The sequence below is a fragment of the Oncorhynchus gorbuscha genome, linkage group LG22 (assembly GCF_021184085.1).
Source record: "Oncorhynchus gorbuscha isolate QuinsamMale2020 ecotype Even-year linkage group LG22, OgorEven_v1.0, whole genome shotgun sequence".
NCBI classification, from domain to species: Eukaryota; Metazoa; Chordata; class Actinopteri; order Salmoniformes; family Salmonidae; genus Oncorhynchus; species Oncorhynchus gorbuscha.
Window position 1 is genome coordinate 9599303 of NC_060194.1, and position 18889 is coordinate 9618191.

Here is an 18889-nt window from a genome sequence, read left to right on the forward strand (position 1 = left end):
GAAACGGAGATAACCCGGTAGCAGACGAAGGAAGCGAGTTGTGAGCGTATTCTGCCCAGGGGAGCTGTTCTGCCCAAGACGCAGGGTTTCTGAAAGAAAGGCTGCGTAGTATGCGACCAATCGTCTGATTGGCCCTCTCTGCTTGACCGTTAGACTGGGGATGAAACCCGGAAGAGAGACTGACGGACGCACCAATCAAACGACAGAACTCCCTCCAAAACTGTGACGTGAATTGCGGGCCTCTGTCTGAAACGGCGTCTAACGGGAGGCCATGAATTCTGAACACATTCTCGATGATGATTTGTGCCGTCTCCTTAGCGGAAGGAAGTTTAGCGAGGGGAATGAAATGTGCCGCCTTAGAGAACCTATCGACAACCGTAAGAATCACAGTCTCTAATCAGGGGAAAAGTTAGGGAACAGGAGTGGAAAGACTAAATGATTGATTAGGGGAATAGGAACAGCTGGGAGCAGGAACGGAACGATAGAGAGAAGAGAGAGAGGGAGGGAGAGAGAAAAAAGGGAACGAACCTAAAAAGACCAGCAGGGGGAAAACGAACAGAAGGAAAAGCAAAATGACAAGACAATATAAGACAAAACATGACAATCATGAAATGTAGTACACAGGGAACATGTCACACACAAACAAAGAATTAAACTGACATGTATCAAACACACACATCACATTGACACCTTAAAAGTTCAATTAAGGGGGTGGTGTCGTTGTTAAAATGACTTCAAATAACTACAAAGACATGCCCAATAAATAGCAATAGTTGTCTCAACTCAGAACATTGGACACCAAATGTATCATTAAAATAAAAAAGACTACTACTGTATGGTGTCTATGTCAAATGTTCCTCTATTTCAATGCAACTGCTGTGTGGTATCATCTTGACAGCAGTGAAACTGTTTCATGCCTCCTATCGACAGAAAACGGTTGCCCAAGCCATCAAAAATTGGACAGGAGATGAGACATGTCTGAAGTGTGTGTTGGAATGGCAATTACGGAGAGGAGAACAGCTTTCATTGCGAATGAAGGACAGTGAAAGACTCAGATAGAGAGTGATGATCAAAAATAGAAGAGAAAATACCAAAAGGGAGTTTCAGAGAATGAACATATGGATCAGGAATATTGGCTCAGTTCCAAAATGTCAGAATGAAGAGATGTATTGGGTATGCATGCTAACTTTGGAACATAGCCATGGATTGTGATAATCAAAAGGTTTGAATTTCTTAACCTGCAGTTTCACTTAGTTTCACCAGATAAAGGTTTATCCTATTAAAAACTTAAATCATCAGCACATTCTCTAAATCCAATTGTCCGCTGAAGTTTCTCCCAATCTATTAGGGCAGCTTTACAGAAATCAAATTTTGTAAACTCACAGGACATAGGAAACCTCAGTCCAAAAATGTGGAATATCCAATGAACCGAGCTTATTTGTTGTCAAACTTGTGGCACAATAAGCTTTAGAGTGGTTCTGACTTTCTTCAATTGGGGATCATGGAGGTACAAAGTTCCATTGATCAAAACATCAAATGGATTATATATTATGTGGTTATAAGAGTAATGAAATTAATGGTGAACATGAAGGTATCTCTAATCTCTAATGAATACATCAACAAATTAATTAGTTCATTATACCAAAGAATTCCACATATAAGATTTCAGATGTGCTCACAAAAATAATCAGAAACCACTGACAAAATTACTGAACCGATGGCCTGTGTCAATTTGAATGCGGGCAATTTCCTCTGAGCAAATATAGAGCTAAGAAAAAAGATAATTAAATTAGATTTTTCAGGTATGGAACACCCAATTTCATTACTGTGATAGGCTAGTAACGGACGTTCTTTGGAAACATGATAATTGTCACAAAGTTGCAGGGTTGCCAAATTGAAATATATAAGATGTCAGGTCGGCAGCGCAGGCAGTTAAATGTCAGGTGGTTCCACACTCAGGAACAAAGACATCCCTAAGAGGTGAGCGATTCATTTTTCAGTGGTTGGTGTCAGTCATACACTGCCACGGCAGAATGGAAGGAAATGACATCTATGATTATGGCCTGGTACGTTGCCATGGAAGTAGTCGTTTGTTTGCTTTTCGTTCCCAATAGTTTAGTCTACAATTTTAAAAAGTTCAATGGAAAGTAGTACTAATCGATTAGTGCTTTTTGAGTTTGGTTCGGTTTCAGTTAGATTATTAAAACATAACCATTTTTTTTATTTCAGTTTTGATTATTATTACATGAAATGCACTATGCATTATGTGGGCTGAATACTGTAACACAGAATACAACAATTAATACAAATCCAATGATGGTAGTGACTGCCCATTTTTGCTTATTCCTTATTAACCATCATTTATTCACATTACTTTACTTTAATAAATATATTGTCACGTTCTGACCATAGTTCGTATGTGTTTTCCTTGTTTTAGTGTTGGTCAGGACGTGAGCTGGGTGGGCATTCTATGTTGTGTGTCTGGTTTGTCTATTTCTATGTTTGGCCTGATATGGTTCTTAATCAGAGGCAGGTGTTAGTCATTGTCTCTGATTGGGAACCATATTTAGGTAGCCTGTTTTGTGTTGGGTTTTGTGGGTGATTGTTCCTGTCTCTGTGTTTGCACCAGATAGGGCTGTTTAAGTTTTTGCACGTTTATTGGTTTTGTTAGTTTATTCATGTATAGTGTCTTTATAAATTAAACATGAATAACCACCACGCCGCATTTTGATCCGCCTCTCTTTCACCAGAAGAAAAAACATATAATATTTCAGTTGTTGTGTATTTGTTTTATTTGATGACTCTATAGAGCTGCTGCCTGTGCTGTCTTACAAAATCATTATTTTAGTAGTTCTTCAAAGTAAATAAGTCATAATTTATGACTGCTGAATACCAACTATCAATCACTTAGATCATGTATTTTCAGGTAGAGATACCTTGTCAAGCAACTGCTTTCTATCCATCTTGATTACGCGTTCTCTATTCTCTCTATCTCCATATGTGATCCACATAGATGGGACAAGTAGGTGTGCATGCAATGGATTATGGTCATTGAAGTTAATTACCATGTTTTCTGTGGTAAACTATGTAGATTATTGGTCTGGTGGAAACTACAACTCCCTAGTACATCGCACAGTTCAGGCTTGATCTGATTTATTTTTAGAGAAACTGCGCATCGAGCTCACACATTGTCATGCTGAAACAATAAAGATCCTTCCCCAAACGGTCGCTACAAAGTTGGAAGCACATACTCGTCTCGAATGTTATTGTATGCTGTAGCATTAAGATTTCCCTTCACTGAAACTAACGGGCCTAGCAGTTACAGTTGGCACTATGTATTGGCGCATGTACCGTTTCTCCTGGCATTCGTCCATCGGACTGCCAGATGGTGAAGCGTGATTCATCACTCCAGCGAACGCGCTTCCACTGCTCCAGGGTTCAATGGAGGGGAGCTTTACACCCCTCCAGCCAATGCTTGGCATTGCGCATGGTGATCGTAGGCTCGCTATGCACTTCAGCACTCTGTCGTCCGGTTCTGTGAGCTTGTGTGGCTTACCACTTTGCGGCTGAGCCGCTGTTGCTCCTAGACATATCTACTTCACAATAACAGCACCTACAGTTGACTGGGGCAGCTCCTCTAGCAGGGCAGAAACTTGATGAACTGACTTGTTGGAAAGGTGGCATACTATGATGGTGCCACGTTGAAAGTCACTGAGTTCATCAGTAAGACCATTCTACTGCCAATGTTTGTCTATGGAGATTGAATGGCTGTTTGGTTGATTTTATTCACCTGTAAGCAACGGGTGAGGCTGAAATGGCCGAACCCACTCATTTTGAGTTGTCCACATACTTTTGAATGTATAGGGTATCTGATTTTTTACATGGGCAGCTTCTCAATCCACCGCATCCGCCTCAATCCACTGTCGGCCTTCCTCATCTACGGTGGAAGGTGGCCAAGCTACAGTGGTGTTTGTCAGACCATGGGACATCCCGAAAATCGGTCTTCTCACAAACTACTTGGACCACTCTATGAAAAGATAAGACTCTCACGATGGTGGTCTCCATTTTCCTCTACGACCCTCACAAGCCCCACGGGACTCGTCTGAAGTCAGTCATGCTGATGTGCCAACTGCTGTCTGTAGCGTCAGAACCGTTTCCGCTACAATTGTCACAGAACTCTTCTGAAGGTACCCCATACAAATGAATGGAAGTATGGAGGTAGTTTTGTGCCAACAAAAATAAGGGGTTAAATGAAGCATTTTCTGAGCTGTCTTATATCTTATATTTTTGATTGTCTTTTTGCCATTTAGGATTTTCTTATTCAATGCGTTTTAAGGGCTATAGTAGTAAAGGCCAAATTCAATATTGTATCCAATATTTCATATGTTATAAAGTAGAACCCCCCCCCTTCCTTTTCGAAGTAAAAAAAAAGAAAAATAACTGACATTTTGCTATTTTCTCATTTGAAGGTGCAAAATAATGAAAATCCTCAGTCTCCAGTTCCACAGCAATTGAATGGGTCACTGATGTCATGTGGTTTCGTAATGTAAAGATTAAATTAGTAGTCGATCCTATACAATTACAGTGATGCTGTACATGTACAGTATTCAGTAGATTGTATAATGTAATTTTAGAGCCAGCAATAAGCCAAGGTCTCCAATTGAAACAATTACTATACATCGACTATCACATGTGTATGTGCATGTGTAATGACTACCGTGTGTAATAATTTACATTCACAGGAAACTAAGACAGCTCTTCCAACCACACAGCTTGCAAATGGCATAGGGCATGGACAATTTCCCCATTACTTATGCCTCAGCTAATACAAAATAGTAAAGTCCAAAATTAGGTATGATTTTCCAATAACACACGGCTGGCTCTGCAAATTGCTCACTTTGCCCAATCCCGAAAAACCAGGTACAATTTCACACACTTGTGCACAAAAGTACACTAGAAACACAGACGCGCTTTGCTTCACTGCTTCGTTTATCACTCTTAAGACGGGGACTAAAGGCTGGTTTACAGTCTGTCTATCAACATGTCTATAGGCAATTGTCGTAGCGACATTATGAACATTCTATTGTCATCCAACATCATTGTCATTATGAAAAAGTATAAACACAAAACGACAGCCTCTGCATGACATCAGCAGCCTGGTGCTCCAAATAGCATACCTTCTCTGTTTTAACACCAAGAAACCCATCCGCTTAAAACTACATTCAGTAAATGTCAACTTAACATGCCAGGCAACTAAAAAATGTTTTATCAACAAAGATTTGGTTCGTTGCTAGCTAGCTAGCTGGCGAGATAGCCAGTTCAAATAATGACCAACATCTTAACTTTAACTACTTTTTATTCATCATTACAGGTAAATAAACCCACAACAATATAATTACAAGTCTGGTTGCTGTGGCAGTCTGGTAAACATGACAACTGATGTTGCGACATTCACAGAGACAAACTTTTTTCATGTCTGTGCAACAAGGAAACTGACAGTTGCAGCGATGTTCTACAGACATTCCACTGGAGTATAAATTAAATTGCATTTTGACCATCAACACTTGTCGCATTCTAATTGTCTATAGACATATCGATAGACAGACTGTAAACCAGCCTTAACACAAAGGCACACACATACACACACACAAACATGTACACACTTGTGTGCACACACACACCCTGGGACCCGTTCTGGTTTCAACAGCCATATTATCAAGCTGGTGGAAGCTCAGCACACAAAAGGGGAGAGAATGTGGGTGAGGGGGTCGAATCCATAGAATTAGGAATTAGAATACTAGAATGGATATGAACCTTCTTATGATGGGATAAAGGTCAGTCATTTTGGTAAGTTGGTCAACCATGGTTTTGTGTAAAATAATGAATTTGAAGAATTTATCTGCACTGTATGTTTGTCAAATGTGTGAAATTAAACTGCCAACATTCCATTCAAACAATGCAGTCGATCCACAGCCATACACTGGCTGAAATTTTTACATTTACATTACATTTAAGTCATTTAGCAGACGCTCTTATCCAGAGCGACTTACAAATTGTTGCATTCACCTTATGACATCCAGTAGAACAGTCACTTTACAATAGTGCATCTAAATCTTAAAGGGGGGGGGGGGTGAGAAGGATTACTTATCCTATCCTAGGTATTCCTTAAAGAGGTGGGGTTTCAGGTGTCTCCGGAAGGTGGTGATTGACTCCGCTGTCCTGGCGTCGTGAGGGAGTTTGTTCCACCATTGGAACAAACTGGCTGGCTGGTTCCCTGACTCGCTGGCTGGCTGTCTCCCTGACTCTCTGTCTCTCTCTCTGTCTCTCTCTCTTTGTCTCTCTCTCTCTCTGTCTCTCTCTCTCCCTGTGATCTGATCATGGTCTTTGGTCAAGATTATATGTTGAGACAGACTAGTGCTTTGGTCTGGATTATCTGGTGGGAGGAAGACACTCTCGTTACTGTAACTGGTCTGCTCTGGATAGGATTATAATCTGGTGAGAGGCTCGTCCTCGCCCCTGTCCCCGGCCCCATCCTTGGCCTTCTGTTGTCCTGGAAAGCAGGGTTGGTCACAAATGCAAACTAGGCTGCCTACACTAGCTGCATGTGTAGTGGAGCAGAGGGACGAGATGGCCTGATCGGCTTAGACTGTTGGCCAGGACTGGATCTAGAGCTAAAGACAATCAGAAATCAGTTGATAATAGGACTTAGATACGTTGTAAATGCAACAAGTACTGATATTGTATCATATACTGTAATAGCATTCACAGCTTTCCCCAAAAACTAAAATTGAGACATTTATGGTCTGTTTACATATATTTTAGAGGCTATTTATATAGACAATTGGTATAAAACCAAGATAAACTATGACAATATTTTAGGTTGACAATAATTTTATTACAATTAAGCAATAAGGCACGGGGGGGTGTGGTATATGGCCAATATAGCAATAGAAATACATGTTTTGTTATACCCGTGGTGTACGACGACTGTGGTGTACGATGCCAATCAGCATTCAGACTCTCGAACCACTCAGTTTATAAATACTGACATATCACATTCCTTACTTTTATTTTCCTGCATAAGTAAAATTATGCCTCAACTGCCATTCATTCTAATTTGACTGGTTTTGATTTCTTCCTGACCAATATAGATGTGGTAAAGAGGTCAATCAAACTCAACCAAAACAATGGAATTGCCATAGAAATGCATGGGGGAATGATCCCAAATCTCCTCACTGCCCCCCAGAAAAATTTGCCAAAAGCAATGGTTTATATGTGTATTTCACACTATGTTAAGGTAAAAATCTGAATATAATGCTTGTATGGATGTCAACCCCAACACATGTTCATGTCATAATCACCAATCAACTGCATTACAGTTTTTAAAAAACTACTTTGACTACCACTACCCATTTCTGTATGCTAGCTATGCTAACCAGCTTAATCGAACTGCAGCATTTAGCAGTCACTTCTTCTAATCCTGAAAAAGGACAACTTCTAAATATTGCCAGCAAAACAGCCACATATGCCCAAATCGGACTTAAGTAACCATATGTGAGCCTGTTACAATGCATAAATCATTACGGATTTCATAAATATCCATATTTTTTATTTTATTTAACCTTTATTTAACTACGCAAGTCAGTTAAGAACAAATTCTTATTTACAATGACGGCCAGCCCCAGCTAAACCCTTACGACACTGGGCCAATTGTGCGCCACCCTATGGGACTCCCAATCACAACCGGATGTGATACAGCCTTGATTCGAATCAGGGATTGTAGTGATGCTTCTTGCACTGAGATGTAGTGCCTTAGACCGCTATGCCACTTTGTTAGATCAGATTTATAGAATGTGTGCTAATCTGGTAAAAGTGTGGGGGAAAAAAAACACATTTAATGCTGAAACCCTCATATAAAAACAGCATATTACATATTATGGTTTATATTTAGGATAATGTTTTAATGCTTTTTATTTTATTTTTTAAATCATCTTATTTGTATTATCTTATATATTTTACATAAAATTACAGATACCTGTGATAATCTGAAGAACCCAAAAAGATGACTAAACATGCAACAACAAAAAGTCTATTTACCAAAATTCTGGTAGTTTACTGGTACATTTTTAACCAAATCGTAGCTCTTTTCTGTTCCTTTTCCTTCCGAATGGCAGAAGCTTTGCTAGAAAACTTCAATTTGAACCCCTAGCACATCAACCACCTATGTTTTCCCTCTGCTAATCAAAAATCAAGAGTCAAAGAAGTAGTGGAATAATCTGATTCAAGGCCTCGTAACTACAGGTTAACGATGCAGATAGTATTGTGATGCAAAGGCACAGAGAGACAAAGAGAGAGAGAGTGGTTAAGAGATTAGCTAAAATAGAGAGAAATGGAGAGTGAAGGAGCGAGACCTGCCACTTGTGATCCACACACAAACTGTACAAGAGCTTCCTCAAGATCACTTGCAAAGGTCCCACTAATTGGCATTTTAAAAACATGCAAACTGTTTGAGTCAGATAACCATGTGTTTCTGAAATGCAAAGAATACTCTCTAGATGTGTATTTACAGACAAGCATGTGTATGGGAAAAAAATGAAGGGTTTGGCACAGTTTTCTGTGCCAATGCACCACACAACAATGAGGTGTGGTAAGATTGCTAGTTAGCCTATTTCAGATCTGGACAATTGATCCACCTCCCACTATTGTCACTATTAATGGTGGATAGTGTCACGCCTTGATCTATTTTAACTGTCCTTGTGATTGTCGCCTATCTTCCCCCTTATCCCCTGTATATTATACAAGTGTTCTCTGTTTTTCTGTTACCAGTTCCTCTTGTTTGTCAAGTGAACCAGCAGTTTGTCTCGGCTCCTGCTTTTCCCCATTCTCTCTTTTTCTCGCCCTCCTGGTTTTGACCCTTGCCTGTCCGACTCTGAACCTGTCTGCCTGACCACTCCACCTGCCCCTGACCTTGAGCCTGCCTGTCGTCCTGTACCTTTGCCCCTTCTCTGGATTACCGACCTCTGCCTGACCTGACCCTGAGCATGCCTGCCGTCCTGTACCGTTGCCCCACGACTCTAGATAATCGACGCCTGCCTGCCTTGACCTGTCGTTTGCCTGCCCCTGTTGCTGTAATAAACATTATACTTCAACACAGTCTGCATTTGGGTCTTACCTGAAACCTGATAGATAGAGGACAGGACACACCGTTAGGCTGCTACATTTACAGTACCTGTGGCATAGTTAGTGTGCCGAAAAGCGTAGTGCATATGGGAGGTACCAAAACACCTTGATAGGGGAGCTGCATGCAATCAGATGAGAACATTTGACTAGGCTGGAATAAATTATATACAGTGGCTTGTGAAAGTATTCACCCCCTTGGCATTTTTCCTATTTTATTGCCTTACAACCTGGAATTAAAATATATATTTTTTTTTTGGGGGGGGGGGGGTTGTATCATTTGATTTACACAACATGCCTACCACTTTGAAGATGCAAAATATATTTTTTTTTAAATAAGACAAAAAACGGAAAACTTGAGCGTGCATAACTATTCACCCCCCCAAAGATAATACTTTGTAGAGCCACCTTGTGCAATTAAGTCTCTATAAGCTTGGCACATCTATCCACTGGGATTTGTTCCCATTCCTCAAGGCAAAACTACTCCAGCTCCTTCAAGTTGGATGGGTTCCGCTGATGTACAGCAATCCTTAAGTCATACCACAGATTCTCAATTGGATTGAGGTCTGGGCTTTGACTAGGCCATTCCAAGACATTTAAATGTTTCCCCTTAAACCATTCGAGTTTGCTTTAGCAGTATACTTAGGGTCATTATCCTGCTGGAAGGTGAACCTCTGTCCCAGTCTCAAATCTCTGGAAGACAAACAGTTTTCCATAATTTCCTTATATTTAGCACCATCCATCATTCCTTCAATACTGACCAGTTTCCCAGTCCCTGCCGATGAAAAACATCCCCACAGCATGATGCTGCCACCACCATGCTTCACTGTGGGGATGGTGTTGGGTTTGTGCCAGGCATAACATTTTCCTTGATGGCCAAAAAGCTAGATTTTAGTCTCATCTGACCAGAGTACCTTCCTCCATATGTTTGGGGAATCTCCCACGAGCCTTTTGGCGAACACCAAACGTGTTTGCTTATTTCTTTCTTTAACTTCTTGACGCTACCCAACCCTGTCGCAGGATCATTTTCTTCAGCAACCGCTGAATAGCACAGTCAAATAATATTACAAAAAAATATTCATATTCATGAAATCACAAGTGCAATATTGCAAAACACAGCTTAGCCTTTTGTTAATCCACCTGTCGTCTCAGATTTTGAAATGATGCTTTACAGCGAAAGGATTTCAAGCATTTGTGTAAGTTTATCGATAGCCTAGCATAGCATTATGTACACTTAGCATCAGGAAGCTTGGTCACGAAAATCAGAAAAGCAATCAAATTAACCGTTTACCTTTGATGATCTTCGGATGTTTTCACTTACGAGACTCCCGGTTACACAACAAATGTTCCTTTTGTTTCATAAAGATTATGTTTATACCCCAAAATATCTCAGTTTGTTTGTCGTGTTACGTTCAGAAATCCACAGGAAAGAGCAGTCACGACAACGCAATGAAAATTCCAAATAGTCTCCATAATGTCCACAGAAACATGCCAAACGTTTTTTATAATCATTCCTCAGGTAGTTTTTAAAATGTATATTCGATAATGTATCAACCGAGTGTGTAGGTTTTTCAATAACAGCGGGAGGAACAATGGTGGCTTTACTCAGTTGCGCAAAAACTCACTCTGAGAACCCCCACCTATCCACTTTCGCAATGTGATCTTTCACGCTCATTTTTCAAAATAAAAGCCTGAAACTATGTCTAAAGACTGTTGACACCTTAGGGAAGCCATAGAAAAAGGAATCTGGTTGATATCCCTTTAAATGGAGGGTAGGCATGCATAGGAACAGAAGGGTTTCAAAATAAGAGGCACTTCCTGATTGGATTTTCCTCAGGGTTTCACCTGCAATATCAGTTCTGTTATACTCACAGACAATATTTTGACAGTTTTGGAAACTTCAGAGTGTTTTCTAATTATATGCATATTCTAGCATCTGGTCCTGAGAAATAGGCCGTTTACTTTGGGAACATTATTTTTCCAAACATAAAAATAGTGCCCCCTAGCTTCAAGAGGCAATGGCTTTTTTTCTGGCCTTTCTTCCATTAAGCCCAGCTCTGTGGAGTGTACGGCTTAAAGTGGTCCTATGGACAGATACTCCAATCTCCGCTGTGAAGCTTTGCAGTTCCTTCAGGGTTATCTTTGGTCTCTTTGTTGCCTCTCTGATTAATTCCCTCCTTGCCTGGTCTGTGAGTTTTGGTGCGAGGCCCTCTCTTGGCAGGTTTGTTGTGGTGCCATATTCTATCCATTTTTTAAATAATGGATTTAATGGTGCTTCGTGGGATGTTTAGGATATTTTTACCCAACCCTGATCTGTACTACTTTTTTTGTTTTGTTTTTCAGACATTTTTGAAATAAGTTTAAAAAATCATTTCACTTCACCAATTTGGACTATTTTGTGTATGTCCATTACATGAAATCCAAATAAAATAAATTTAAATTACAGGTTGTAATGCATTTTATTTTTGAAAAATGGCAAGGGGGATAAATACTTAAGCAAGGCACTGTCGTTAAACCTGCAAAACTGTCCCTAAGTCTTCTCTATGCAAGGACAGAGAGAAGGAGCCTGTCCCATGACCAACTCCTCTCTACTAATAAACACCCTCAATTTCCATACAATGCGGCAGCAATAAAAAGACGATAACACCCACAATGGGGAAGCTGCATCATCCAAAACTTCCCTCCCTCACCTCCCTTACGTTGATTGGCTATTTATTTTGTATTTCACCTTTATTTAACCAGGTAGGCTAGTTGAGAACAAGTTTTCATTTGCAACTGCGACCTGGCCAAGATAACGCGTAACAATTCTACACATACAACAACGCAGAGTTACACATGGAATAAACTAAACATACAGTCAATAATACAGTAGAACAAAACAAAACAAAAAGTCTATATACAGTGATTGCAAATTAGGTAAGTAATAATTTTATCATTGATAAGGTACAGATGGTGGAGCCTGTCGCAGCTTAAAAGAGATTAATCAATTTTGTTATTCTCATGTGGCCCAGACCATAGACGAGCACTTTATTAGATTGGGGAATTCAATGCTGTCAGCTTCTCTGATTTCATTACTATGCGTCTTCAGAAGACAAAAAAGAAAAGGAAAGAATTAAGAAAGGAGGTATCTGCTTATTAAAATAATGGAAACTTTGGTCATTATTCATGTCACTCCTCATGGTTGTTGATGAGCCACTGAGCGTTTATCATTTAAGGCATGATGCACAAAGAGTTAAGTGAGCTGTAATCCTGGAAAGATTGCTCTGAGACCGGCTTTCAGAAATCAGAGCAAGGCGAGATCCCCAGGAGGTCTCTCTCTCAGTGTGTGACAACGCCTCCTTTACAGCTTGTCTGCTGATCGTCAGAGATGAGAGTGGAAACTAAAATAAAAGCTGCCATAGTTCATGATGATTTACTGGGGTAATAATGCTCTTAAGAACATACAAATGTGAGACAAGTTGGAAGTACCGTAACATACATCATTGCTGCACTCTAGACACAATTGTGGTTTAATCCATATATTGTATCGTATTTAACTTCTGAACTTGGACAATGGCTGAAAAATATTTTAATGCGTGAATCTCTAGTCATTTCCACGTGTTTTTACAACAGCTAGTCTATTTACTGCCACAATAAAGTAGCTGCACAAATACCCCATAGTGTGTGTTGTTATTAGTAAGGATGGGGAGGTCGGAGGAGTCTCTGGTAACTGCAATTCAGCACTGCTGAGACCAAGGAACAGTAGTCCATCTTGGCCTTCCAGTCCAAAATCGGAAATTCAGGAAAACAAGTGGGTACCGTTACTCATAGGGACTGTGACCAGGAAGGGATGATGAGGCAGAAAACAAAGAGACAGAGGATGTAGTTTAGAACCAGGAGAAAGCAATGCCCAAGGCTACCTTCCGGTAGTTGGTGGAGTCGGCCTTGGTTGGGCCCATCATGGTGCCATGCATTTAGTAGTGTGCACTGTAACAGAGTTGTGTGCAATAGCTACTGTAATCAAAATCAACATGAATAAATGTATGAATTCAGGAAAACAAGTGTGGTTGTCCTACTCACCTGTTTGATTGCATGCAACAGCTTACCATAGCAGTAGACTATGACCAGGAAGGGGATGATGAGGCAGAAAACAAAGAGACAGAGGATGTACGAGACATTGTTGGCACTCTTGGCCTTCCAGTCCACGGAACAGGTGGTACCGGGCCCCTCGGGGCCGTAGCGGCTCCAGCCGAAGAGCGGCGGCAGGGTCCACACCAAGGAGTAGAACCAGGAGAAAGCAATGCCCAAGGCTACCTTCCGGTAGTTGGTGGAGTCGGCCTTGGTTGGGCCCATCATGGTGCTGTAGCGCTCGTAGGAGAGCACGGCCAGGGAGATAAGGGACACGATGCCTAGAAACGAGAACACAGACACTCGCTCAGACTATGTAGAACAGGATCAATACAGGAGTTCATCGGGGGGTCAAAGACAACACAGACACAACACTCCAGCCTTAAAACAAACGTTTACCTACGGGGTGTTTAAACAAAAATGCATGCAGTAACATTAGTAGGAGTGCTCATACAGACACAAGTAAATTATATCACACTTGAGTGTATGCTGGCTTCCTACTGTTTTACCCTGGAAGGGTAAGTAATGCATCCATATAGGTTGTTATTACTTTGCAAAGAGAGATTCCAATGTACATGTAAGTGTGATTGCTTCACACAAAGTAGCATAGGGCATGCAGAATTAAGCTTTTAGACATTCTGCAGGAGGGCCAATGATACCAGTGATGAAGAGATGCCACAAAAGCTTCCATATAGCATTCTATAATTTCTCACCTTTCAATGCACATACTTCCTGCTCTGCAGCATTTGCAAATGAGCATTTCATATCCAGCCACTGCTCCCAGAAACCTGACCCCTCATCTTCTTTATCTTGTTTGTTTTTTCATTGAAGTGAAACGTAATATTTGTATGTAATATTTCCGCCATCGTTTCCTATGACTGAAAAGGACATCAGAACAGCGATCACTAACCTTGATTTGGATGAGGATTTCTACTTCAATGACAGGACATACCACTCACCCGGACCAGGCCCTAATTTAAAAAACAATGTATTTCACCCTTATTTAACCAGGTAGGCCAGTTAAGAACAAGTTCTCATTTACAACCTCGACCTGGCCAAGATAAAGCAAAGCAGTGCAGCAGAAAACAACACAGAGTTACACATGGGATAAACAAAAGTACAGTCAATAACACTATAGAGAAAGCTATATACAGTGTGTGCAAATGGAGTAAGGAGGTTAGGCAATAAATAGGCCATAGTAGCGAAGTAATTACAATTTAGCAAATTAACACTGCAGTGATAGATGTGCAGATGATGATGTGCAAGTAGAATAAAAACAATATGAGTGTTACGACTTCTAATGATGGTGAGTGGAGGAGTCAAGCGCAGAGAGCAGGTAATTCAGTATGTGGATATTTTATTCCATAGACTTGATTCCACGACATGTAAAACACCAGGGCGCATGAAACAACCCATCCCAAAAATACACCTGACTAAAACCTGTCCGGAAAAATACTGATCACACTCATACATAAATAACAGGAAACAAGCCAGCACAAATACCCAGCAGGCCTAGTGCCCTTAAATAGCCTACAAACAAAAACTAACTCAAAACAGGTGTACCCAATAAACAGAAACAAACGGAAAGGGAATCGATGGGAGCTAATAGGCCGGCGACAACGACCGCCGAGCGCCGCCCGAACAGGAAGAGGCACCATCTTCGGCGAGATTCGTGACAGTACCCCCCCCCCCCTGACGCGCGGCTCTCGCAGCGCGCCAACCCTGGCCTCGAGGACGACGCGCGGGGCGATCCGGGTGGAGGCGGTGGAAATCCCTCAAGAGGGAAGGATCTAAAATGTCCCTCCCCGGTACCCAGCACCTCTCCTCCGGACCGTACCCCTCCCAGTCCACGAGGTACTGCAGGCCCCTCACCCGGCCTCTCGAGTCCAAAATCGCTCGTACTGTGTACACCGGGGACCCCTCGATGTCCAGAGGGGGTGGAGGGACCTCCGGTACCTCACCATCTTGTAGGGGACCAGCTACCACCGGCGTGAGGAGAGACACATGAAACGAGGGGTTAATGCGATAGTAAGAGGGAAGTTGCAATCTATAACACACCTCGTTTATCCTTCTCAGGACTTTAAATGGACCCACAAACTGCGGCCCCAGCTTCCGGCAGGGCAGGCGGAGGGGCAGGTTTCGGGTCGAGAGCCAGACCCTGTCCCCTGGTGCGAACACCGGGGCCTCACTGCAGTGGCGGTCAGCGTCTCTCTTCTGCCGTTCACTGGCCTGCCTGAGAGAATCCTGGACTGCCCGCCAGGTCTCTCTAGAGCGCTGTACCCACTCCTCCACCGCAGGAGCTTCGGTCTGACTCTGATGCCACGGAGCCAGGACCGGCTGGTAGCCCAGTATGCATTCGAATGGCGACATATTTGTGGATGAATGGCGAAGTGAGTTCTGGGCCAACTCTGCCCACGGGACGTACCTCGCCCATTCTCCTGGCCGGTCCTGGCAATACGACCACAGAAACCTACCCACTTCCTGGTTTACTCTCTCCACCTGCCCATTACATTTGGGGTGATAACCAGAGGTAAGGCTGACCGAGATCCCCAGACGCTCCATAAACTTCTTCCAAACCCGGGACGTGAACTGGGGACCCCGATCAGATACGGTATCCTCTGGAACCCCATAGTGCCGGAAGACGTGGGTAAATAGAGCCTCTGCAGGACCGTAGGGAGACCAGGCAATGGAAGGAGACGGGAGGACTTAGAGAACCGATCCACAACGACCAGAACGGTAGTGTTCCCCTGAGATGGGGGAAGATCAGTAAGGAAATCTACCGAGAGATGGGACCATGGCCATTGTGGAACCGGGAGGGGTTGTAACTTCCCTCGAGGCAGATGCCTAGGAGCCTTACTCTGAGCGCATACCGAACAGGAAGAGACATAGAGCTTCACATCCTTAGCTAAGGTGGGCCACCAGTATTTCCCCCTAAGACTCCGCACTGGTGTGAGCCCACCAAATGAATTTATCACGGACACCAAGCGGCACGTACCTACGACCGGTCGGACACTGTGTAGGCGCAGGTTCAACCCTCAACGTCCGCTCGATGTCCGCGTCCACCTCCCATACCACCGGGGCCAACAGCCGAGAGGCTGGGAGGATGGGAGTGGGTTCAATGGACCCGTCCATCCTCGGAGTCATAGAGACGGGATAGCGCGTCGGCCTTAGTGTTAAGGGAACCTGGTCTATAAGAGATCGTAAATCTAAAGCGTGTAAAGAACATGGCCCACCTAGCCTGACACGGATTCAGTCTCCTCGCTGCTCGAATATACTCCAGATTGCGTTGGTCAGTCCAGATGAGGAAAGGGTGTTTAGCCCCCTCTAGCCAGTGTCTCCACACCTTCAGGGCCTTTACCATAGCTAGTAACTCCCGGTCCCCCACGTCATAGTTCCGCTCTGCCGGACCCAGCTTCTTAGAAAAGAAAGCGCAGGGACGGAGCTTCGGTGGCGTGCCCGAGCGCTGAGACAGCACAGCTCCAACCCCAGCCTCAGATGCATCCACCTCCACTATGAATGCTAACGAAGGGTCCGGATGCGCCAACACGGGAGCTTCAGTGAACAGCACCTTCAACTGGTTGACGCACCGTCCCCCCCCCTTCAGCAGTGAGGTAATGGGCGTCGCCACTTGGCCAAAACCCCAGATAAACCTACGGTAGTAATTGGCAAACCCTAAAAACCGCTGCACCTCCTTTACCGTGGTCGGAGTCGGCCAATTACGCATGGCGTTAACGCGGTCACACTCAATCACCACCCCCAAGCTGGAAATGCGATAACCCAGGAAGGAAACGGCTGGTCTGGAGAACACACATTCCTCAGCCTTGACATATAGGTCATGCTTTAGCAGTCGCCCAAGAACCTTGCGCACCAGGGAGACATGCGCGGCGCGTGTGGCAGAATAAATCAAGATGTCATCAATATAGACTACCACAGCCTGCCCGTGTAAGTCCCTGAGATTCTCATCTACAAAGGATTGAAAGACGGCTGGAGCATATTTTAACCCATACGGCATGACGAGGTACTCATAGTGGCCTGATGTGGTACTAAACGCTGTTTTCCACTCGTCTCCTCCCCGAATACACACCAGATTTTTCCCGCTTCTGAGGTCCAGTTTTGTGAAGAAACACGCTCTGTGGAATGATCCACCGCCGTAGCGATGAGAGGTAGCGGATAACTAAAACCCACTGTGATCGAATTGAGACCTCGATAATCAATGCACGGATGCAGACCTCCCTCCTTTTTCCTCACAAAAAAAGAAACTCGAGGAGACAGGTGACATGGAGGGCCGAATGTACCCCTGTCTCAGAGCTTCCGTGACATATGTCTCCATAGCCAACGTCTCCTCCTGTGACAGTGGGTACACGTGACTCCGGGGAAGTGCAGCGTTCTCCTGGAGGTTTATCACGCAATCCCACCGTTAATGGGGTGGTAATTTGGTCGCTTTTTTCTTACTAAAAGCGATAGCCAAATCGGCATAAGCTGGGGGAATGCGCACGGTGGAAAACTGGTCTGGACTCTCCACCGTCGTGGCACCGATGGAAACTCCTATACACCTACCCGAACACTCGTCTGACCACCCATGAAGAGCCCCCTGTTTCCAGGAAATGAGGGGATTGTGAATAGCCAGCCAGAGAACCCCCAACACCACTGGAAACCCAGGTGAATCAATAAGGTAGAAACTGATCCTCTCCCTATGATCCCCCTGCGTCACCATGTCCAGTGGAATCGTGGCCTCCCTGACCAGCCCTGACCCTAACGGTCGGCTATCTAAGGAGTGCGCGGGGACAGGTGGGTCTATCTGCACTAACGGAATACCCAATTTACGGGCGAGTCCGCGATCCATAAAACTCCTAGCTGCGCCTGAATCAACTAGCGCCTTATGCTGAAGAGAGGGGAAAAACGCAGGGGAAAAAATAAACAAAAACGTGACCAACAGGGAGCTCTGGGTGAGTGTGGTGCCTGCTCACTTGGGGTGGCCGAGGAGTGTTCCGCCGACCAGCTCGAATCCCAAAGGAACTCCTCCAGCACCGGTCCGAAGTATGTCCGTCCACAATAGGCGCAGGAGGAGCCTCCTCCTCTGGTCTCCCTAGATGCAGCTCCTCCCAACTCCATCGGATTGAGAGCGGGAGGGCTGGAGGGTGGAATAAACAGGACCCCTTCTGAACGCCCGCGGGCAACTAGCAGGTTGTCCAATCGAATCGACATGTCTATCAGTTCATCCAGGGAGAGAGTAGTCTCCCGGCGGACATCCTCCCGGAGACTGCACCGGTAATGGTCCATCAGGGCCCTTTCATTCCACCCAGCACCAGCAGCTAGGGTCCTGAACTCCAGCGCGAAGTCCTGCGCACTCCTCGTCTCCTGTCTGAGGTGGAACAGTCGCTCACCCGCCGCTTTGCCCTCTGGTGGGTGGTCGAACACAGCTCGAAAATGGCGGATGAACTCCAGGTAGTTGTCCCGAGCCGAGTCTGGACTGTTCCAGACAGCGTTGGCCCAGTCCAGGGCCCTACCCGTTAAACAGGAGACGAGGAGGCTCACACTCTCCTCACCCGAGGGAGCCGGACGCACGGTAGCCAGGTAGAGCTCGAGCTGGAGTAAAAATCCCTGG

The 18889-nt window shown here is 43.9% G+C and overlaps 1 protein-coding gene across 1 annotated transcript in view; it reads right to left on the reverse strand.

Moving 5' to 3' along the window:
• The window catches only part of LOC124009836 (vertebrate ancient opsin-like), a 116259-nt gene that overhangs the window by 65364 nt on the left and 32006 nt on the right, over nt 1-18889 (reverse strand). The window contains exon 2 of the mRNA XM_046322023.1: nt 13237-13565. Within this exon, the coding sequence (XP_046177979.1) occupies nt 13237-13565 (329 nt within the window). The remainder of the gene's footprint in view (nt 1-13236; nt 13566-18889) is intronic.